This window comes from Pterocles gutturalis, unplaced genomic scaffold (genome assembly GCF_000699245.1).
Source record: "Pterocles gutturalis isolate BGI_N339 unplaced genomic scaffold, ASM69924v1 scaffold37452, whole genome shotgun sequence".
Classification (NCBI taxonomy): domain Eukaryota; kingdom Metazoa; phylum Chordata; class Aves; order Pterocliformes; family Pteroclidae; genus Pterocles; species Pterocles gutturalis.
The window spans coordinates 88,122-96,527 of record NW_010114069.1 but is presented as its reverse complement, the minus strand read 5'-3'; the positions used below and the strand labels follow the sequence as shown (position 1 = coordinate 96,527).

General features: G+C 39.7%; 1 protein-coding gene across 1 annotated transcript in view; it reads right to left on the bottom strand.

The window, feature by feature from the left end:
• Window positions 1–2,012, bottom strand: part of LOC104462686 (phosphatidylinositol 3,4,5-trisphosphate-dependent Rac exchanger 1 protein-like) — an 8,290-nt gene extending 6,278 nt beyond the window's left edge. The window contains exon 1 of the mRNA XM_010074730.1: window positions 1,888–2,012. Within this exon, the coding sequence (XP_010073032.1) occupies window positions 1,888–1,937 (50 nt within the window). The 5' untranslated portion in view covers window positions 1,938–2,012. The remainder of the gene's footprint in view (window positions 1–1,887) is intronic.
• Between the last annotated feature and the right edge of the window lie 6,394 nt (window positions 2,013–8,406).

The window sequence follows — 8,406 nt, the reverse complement described above, 5'->3', positions numbered from 1 at the left end:
GGGGAGGGGGGTTGGTTGTTTGTTTGTTTTTCAAAATCTGTGTCCCACTAACATGTCAGTTGTTTGTCAAGCAGCTAGCCAAATGATCACACCAGCCCAACAGGATAGACATTAATTTCTATCCTGGATTAATTATAAACAGCAGCTAGACAGGAGAAATATCCAAAATTAAAGTTGCTCAGCGATCCCTAAATCTATCTTTTACATTAGGCAGTTCTCATCAGACTTAATGAAATATTCTACTTTTTAATGGAAATCAGACTCTGGACATTTCATCTGTTCAAGCTACATTATTAGACAAAGATAAACAATATCAATCCTTTGGGAAAATCAAAGTGTTACAGCAGCCTCCTCCAAAATCAAGCCAAACTACAGAATAGCTCAGTAATGTCTCCTGTACCAAAAGAGAGAGTTGCTTAAAAGGCAGTAGAACATTTTGTTTTTGAAATCTTAGTATTCCGGGAAAAATGCCTAAACAGTGCGGGAGGGGGTAGGCTAACCTGAACTACAAGGAGGACTAGAAAACCAGTTTCTAAGAGCTCTGAAGTAGTAAAAGATTAGATATCAAATTGAATATTTTTTTTTTTAAGGAATAGTTTTCTGTTAGAAGACACACAAATTTCTGACCTCTGTTTCATATGTAAGCTTGGATTTTGACAAATCTGGTAAAGTGTTAAAATGAAATGCTTTGTCTTTCTTGCTTCAATTCAGTAAAGTTAGAATGCTTCAGTTAGATAATATTAAAAGCATAAAAGATTGAATTGTGCAAATTTTTTAAAATTTAATTTAAATGTTTATATTACTTCTAAGAATCTGACATAGATTTCATCTAATAATTTGTATTCATGTTGTATAAATATATAAATATAGTAGAGTTCCAGCATCATGTACACAAAAAGACTGAACATTACCAAAATTATTTTTTCTAAGGTTGATGGTCCCAAAATTTCCATTGAAGAAAAAACTGGTAAATAAACCCAAATTTTGAGATATATTTTCTTTGCAGAGAACACTCTGGTTTTTGAGAATTTCTAATTGGGTTGGCCATTCTACTTGGCCATCACCAGTAAAGAAGTATAACTTGAAGAAGCGGGAGGATATTACAGGAAAGGAAGGAGGAGGAGAATCTGGAGTGTAGAGAATGTACATTCAGAAAAGACTAAGACATGAGAATGAGACTGGAGCTGTGAAGGTGAAAAGCTCAAGAACTGAAATACAGTATAAATGGTGCAGAAGCAAATTGCCCTCCACTCTGCCAATGCTATTTTAATAATAAGCAGTAGGTGTTAATGCTTAAGTTTCATAAGGTGGAATGATGCAAAAATTGTTACCAAGATAAGAAGAACAATGCACAGAGCACATGGGGTGCAAATCCTGAACAGCAACTTGCTAATCTTCATCTCTTCCTCACTCCTCTGTGCCCTGCATCTATTTAATGTTTTCTTAGTCTTCCACTTTCCCCTTTCTTGGCTTTATATTATTTTTCATGTCACCCTCTTTTGCTTGGAATAACCTCACAATGAAAGTTGGCAAGGCCTCCTTCTTTGCATCACTCCTGGAGACCCATCTGCTCTGGGAAGTTTTCCAGCTGTAAGAACTCACTCTGTGTTTTTTCTGCACTGTATCAACTTCTGTCTTTGGATTGCGCACTTCCCAGGGTGGGGATCCCATTACTGTCTGGCATATTTATCTTACCACATAGTGGCTTCTTTCTCATATAGTCTAAATAATATCGATAGTACAGAACAGAGGAAAGTCGCACCTGTGACTCGGCCCCACAGAGCATGAGGGAATACAGCGAGTGATCAATATCTGACCATACTTTCTCTTTACAAAACTTCTGAATGAATGGTCCCATCATAAAACCACAAAGACAGAGGGACTCACCTGGATTTCCTCTTGCAATAGACCAGTAGATTATCGAATAGAAAGAACATTCTCTCCTGGATGTTCCCTGCTGAGATTTTTAACAAAGTCCCTTGGAGCAAGAGCTGTGTGCAGATATCTGTCAGATTTGATCCCTGAAACACAGAAAAGAGGTATTGTTTATTTTTAACTTTTGTTGTGTGTGCAACGAAGGATTTTTACTAAAACTGTTATTTTATCTGCATGTCATTAAACTGTGAAATAACTGATGCACTCATAAGGAGGAAGTCCTAAATTTCTTAATGTGGCTAAACACATCATGTTTTCTCTGGGTTACAAATATTTTTTTGAGTTCTCATACACTGCAATAAATCTTCCCCGTTAAAATTCAGGAGACTTTTTCCTGAAGAAATCTTTCACCTCCAAGCAGCTGTATTGTGAGCCTCTCAAGACCACTAGCCTTCCCTTCATACTCTGAGCTATCATTGACAATATCACAAGTGATGGCTTTAGGAATGCTTTATAAAAGAATAATGGTATTTCCTCAGCACTGTAGCTCTGATACTGACATATGTCATTATCAACCATCTCTCTGCAAAATCATCTCAGTGGTGATATGTCTCTCTAACTCTTTTGTTACAAGTATATGCAGGTGCTCTCCTTTAGCCATGAAAACCAGAGGTTGGGTTCTGGCCACTGTGCTAGCTGTTACGTGCAAGCCCTTACACGCACTAGACGGCCACAGAGGTTAACGGTGCTTGGTGCTCAAGGCACTTTAGCCTGTGAGGATCCCAAAAAGCCGAAAACCACAGTAGATTGCTCTAAACCATTCATTCCACAAACTGTTACTGATTATTCCTAGGAAAAGTAATCATCCAGTTTTTTAAGTGGGGCCCTTTAGACCAAAGCAGTTGAATCCAAATGAAAAACAACTTTAGGACTGTCCCAGGTTGCTCTCAGGACAGGCAAACTCCAAGTGTCCCCGCATTCTGAATGCGCACAGTTGGGAATCTGCTTCTCAACTGCTCCACTGACCAAACAAGATGGTTTGGCTAAACCTGAGGCACTAACCTTAAATTCCTTGATCTAGTATTACTTCAAAGGTACAAGAGCATCCTGTCAATAAATGTTCAGTTTCAGAAAAAGTCCCTGAGGCCTTGGAAACATTTACCAACCAGTTCTGGATCACTTATTAGTTTTTGCATTTCATTTTGAGTTGGAAGGAAGAACAACATAGGGTAAGGTTAACTGCCTTCCACAGCCAGCGTGCAGATAAGGAAGTAAATCAGATCATCTGACCCACTGCCTCAAATCTTACTGTAAAAGGCATCTGACTTTGGATTGCAAGACATTCATTATCAACAAAACTGCTTAATTTCCCAAGGTCTGTTAAACCTATATTCACAAATAACAGAAAAATTTTGTAAAACACTTAAGGAAACTGAAGACATCACTGCACATAGGCACGAAATCTATCTCCATCTAGAAAATCACCCCAGAAAGATCTGTTTGAATGATTTTAGACACTGCATGAGTGATTTTTTTTTTTTTTTTTTGAGGAAGGCACAATCTGCTGCCATCAAGCTATTCAGAGGAAATCACAGAATTCAAATCAGCCTTTCTAAATGCAAGGCAGTCACTCTAAAGGTGTGAATGAAGCTTTGATTACATCATTTTCTAAATCAAACCTTGCCAGCTGTGCTGTCCGTGTCTGGCTTTTAGTTAACAAGGAAGCAGCTATTCTTTAAAGGCTGCCAAATATGCAACACTAATTTGTGTGTCCCACATGTGTGCTTCTATATATTCTGGGTAGAATGATGCCGGAGCTAGCTAGATACAATAGTTCCATCTGCTGTCCTGATATGTTTTTATTTTCTTAACCATTCTATAGAAAGAGTTAATACATGTCCAGAAATGAGCACTTGTTATTCTGAAAATTACCTGCTCGCCATTACTATCTCCAGGAGAAATCCCTGTATTTCAGAATTATGACCCCGAAGTCCTACTAACACACAAATAGGAACAGAAACCAACTAACTACAACATAAGCATGCTCCTCACGTGGTTTGTCCATGCAGAAATCAAGGCTTCAGAGCACCTCAACATCAAGTACTTAATTTTCAGAAAGATACCTAAATATAGCAAAAGCAATGAGCACGCTGACATCAGTAACTGGAGTCAATTTTTTACCAACACAGGAATCACTGGGTAAAATTATCTGGCCTATTTTGTGCAGGAAGTGAAAGCAAGTGATTGCAACGGTTGCTTCTCACCTTAAAATCTAAGAATCTTTATTTTTCCATCAGACTTATCATGCTGGTATCTAAGCACTGTTGGTGTACTTCCTGTTTGCTGTTGACCTAGCTACTCCCCATTTATACCAATTTGAGGGGTTTTTCAATAGCAAGAAACAGATTAAGAAGATTTATTTGATGTTTTCAGAGACAACACAGGATTTCTCACCTTTCTAAGTGAGCCCAAGCTGCAGGGAAAAAACAAATAAAAAAGAAAACATCATAGCTGGTGGAATTGCAAATTACAGCCAATTATGAAGTGCTTGATCTGCCTAAGTACTAACACATATCTTACAACTCACGCTGTTCTGTGATGAAGGTTTTGCCTCCCTATGCATTTCAGACTGGGAGAATTTAAGGATATGTGGCAATTGCTCAGTAAAAATAATTCACAAGGACTCATGAGGAGGAGCTCTCCCCACAGAAAAATCAATACATAATTAATAGAAACAGTATGTTAACTTGCTCTTCACTAAGCAAACAAAAACATTCTACACAAAAGTTGGTCTTTTCATGCATCCTCTACTTCTCTTTCCCCTTTTTTAAAACCAATCTTCATTTTCCAGAAGGATTAACCAGAATCAAATTGACCTGAGACTAATCCATAACATACATCTACAAGGATTCTGTGCATTCCGAAAGAATGAATCTGAGCAGAGTCCATTTTGACAATCAGAACTCTGATTAAGCTGCAGCGGCTTCCCAGACTTGTCCTACATTAACGTGTCCCCTTTATAATGTCTCAGAAAGAGACTGGCAGGATGATGCCAGTATACGCTCAGTGTATGACAGTGATAGTGACAGTTGTATTAGAGAGGGAGACGCATATTGGTGGGTGGAGGTGTTGAAGAAGAAATGTTGAACTGAGGAAAATGCTCTAAAAAACAACTTCTCTTAGTGAAGTTACAGTTGACTCTCAAGAGCAAGAGGAAGAGACACTGCAGAAGCAAAACGATGTTGCATTGTTCTTCATGTTGGAAATATTGAGGGTGGCACTGATGGCAATAGGATGAAGATCAGACCATGGATGGTCCATTGGGACAACTGGAAGCACAAAGTCATAAAAATCAGTGAAACTACTGGTTTGGTTAAACAAAAACATTAGACAAGGTGGAGCTTGTTCCAAATTATGTGAACAAATTACCACCAAACCTCATGCTGGTCTGCCTGCACGCTCCCCAGATTCAGGCTACATCCCCTAGAATCATAAAACACTTGGTCATAAATAAGATTATCTTCACTTCTTTTTGTCAATTCAGATGCCTTGGATTAAAATAGGAATCCGTAGGCCTTGTCAATTTAGTATGTATGGTACACAGACATATATACAGGGCGTCAGTGTTTCAGAATACATATCCGTGCTAACAGAAAAGGGAAATTTTCTATTTCATAGGAGAAATTGCCATCAGATAAACTAAAAATAGGCATAAATTTGCCTTACAGACTTCCTCCTACACCCAGCTCTGTGGCTTATAGCACTGCATTGTTAAGCTAAAAATTTATTTAATTCAGCAACTGCCACTTTCCATAGATAGACATTATGAGCCCTTCCTTCTCATTAGGAATAAACTGTGAAATACATCTAAAAGAACTAAACCCAGTTATTTACAAGCATAGCACTTTGTTCTAGAGTCATCATTTGCAAGACCCCTAGCACCGTGAAGATAGGAAAATGTCTATAAGTTTCAAACTTCTTTACATGTACAGAAGAAAAAAGTGCCATCAAGTTGAGCACTGGCCTGTAGCTGTGATGTATAAAGCTAGTTTTCCTCCTTTTATTATGCCACTAGAATAATTTAGAAACGTTACACAGCTTACTGGGAGGGAAAAACACTTCTTCATTTTTGAAATTTTTAACTGAGTGACCTAGGTGACTGTTAGAAAACAGTATATATAAACAAATCTGAAAGGGTTTTCAGCCCTAGAATGTTGCTGCAGATAAGTTAAACCCTAAAAAAAGAAAAGCAATAAGTTTAGAACCACTTCATTTATGGCATCATGGACACTTTAATAATCATGCTTCAGGCTCCAGAGTTCAAACCACGCCTCTTGCCTAGATGACCCATGCGTTACATTGAACCTGAAATGGTTTTAACTGCTTCTAGAGGTTTTGCTATATAGAATAGAACATTACACGACTTTGTTTGCTTGAGCTTGCTATCCAAAAAACACACAGCTGGATATCTGGGCTGTTCTCACGTCTTTAGCTCGATGCCAAGAACATCCTTCAGGGAAAAAATGAGCAAGGCTTAAAACATACACGAAAGATAAAAAACAACCCAAAAGAGAGTCATGGAGAGCACCCAAGAGACCGAACATGAGGAAGTTTATATGACCTCTAACAAAACGTCCTCAGCTGGCAATGATCAGCCTCGAGATTTTAAGTGTCAGTCTCACTAAATGCTGATGCCAATCTCTCCATGAGACCATTTAACACCACTGAGTCCCTGTGGTGCACCTCCCAGAGGCTTCCAACTCCACTGATTCAAGGGCCTCAACTAAAGTAATCACAAGATAAGCTGCCAACCCTTTGCACACCATCCTGACTCCCCAGTATTTCTACCGAGTATCTCTTTTTCCTAATTTCCTCTTCCCCCAAGCTTCATATTCTAGCTTTCTCGCTCTCTTATTTTTCTCCCTTCCATAATAAATGCTTCTACCTACACAGATTCACCTACTGATAAACACATCACTAAACCACAGCCATGAGTAACTTAAGTGGAGCAAGCATAAATATACCAGTTGCTTTCTAATCTAATGCATGCTAATCTAATCTTTATCATTTATACAGGAAATCTGTATGAAGCAAAGTAAACTAACTTTCGAAGCTCCTGGAAAAACTGAAGGCTTGTCAGAATGGAAAGACAAATTTCTGTTACTTAGACCAGTCCCAATTTCATCTTCTAGACTTATCTGTCTTTCACATAAGAACTCCTCATGTGAAATTTCAGTCCATTTAACTCTAACACCTTTCTTTCTTTCTTTCACAATCCATTTGTTCTGCTACAATTTAGCAGCAGTCTGCACACCCAAAATAAACACTAAATTCTAAACACATCAGAGTGATGCCACCCACACCTTCAGTAAGAAACAGAAATCCCTGAACACAGTATGAGTCATTAAACTTCACCCCATTGCATTGCGTAGTGAACTGCCCCCAGAGAGCTTGCTAGTCCTGCATCATACCTCCCATCCTTCAATGTGGGACTGCAACTGTTCAAGGGCTTCCAGTTTCTCCATCTGTCTCTTGGTCTCATTGATATTTGTGCAGACTGTCTTCATAGCCTGCAATGCGTTCTGGACAGCTGGGTGATCAGGATGCTTAGAGGGAGTCCTCTTGGCTAATTCCTTTAAAAAAAAAGAAAAGAGAACATGCAATGTAAACTTAGAAGCAGCTCATGGAAACGCATAAGCATTAGTGTGCAATCCTACAGGAAAAGGCCAGAATCACTGCAAAATTAAAGAGAATTTGGGGACATGCTACTGTAGATGCTGTTCTCTGTTCCTCATCTGTGCAGAGCTGCTGTTTTATATAAATGCTGCTGTACAAACGAAGCAATCACTCACGTTAAATATGTCAAATTAAGAGAGCTTGAGCCAAATGCATTTTGCCGCGTCACATATTTGCTTCTAGTGTGAACGAAGGACAAATAAATTAAAAGATTACATAAAAAACACATGGTCCACCTCAAAGACATGTGATGGACTGTTGACGCAGCCGTGGTCTGGATGCTATACCAGCCCCAGTGATGTGCATCTGGTTTTTCAGTGACGCTGGATCGAGCTCCTTTGATCAGATAAAATTCTGCCCATAGCAGGTCTTATCAGGAGCCACCAGAGCTACGGAAGCAGCGTTTTCTGTGAACTTTGGCCTTACAGGAGTAATGCTGGGCTGCGTATCCCCCCCACAGTCCTCACAGAAATGACCAGGTGCAGATTAATCCCACCCCGGGAAGCTTTAGGACCCAGGTTGTTTACATCTATAACCAGCAGCAAAATGCAACCAAAATGCAAACCAGATTTACCCAAGAGTGGAACTGCCCCCCTGAGAAGCCCATCTCTTTCCAGTGACCGATGAGGGACTCCAGTGACACCTCTCCCGCCTCAGACACCTCAGTGTGCCGGGTGCCTGTGCCCAGGTGCTGGCGGGGGCTGCAGTGGCCTCTGTGAGGAGAGGCCAGGGGCTGCCCCAGCCGGTTCTGGCCGGTTCCAGCCGGCTCCACAAGAGACCCACAGCAGGACCTGG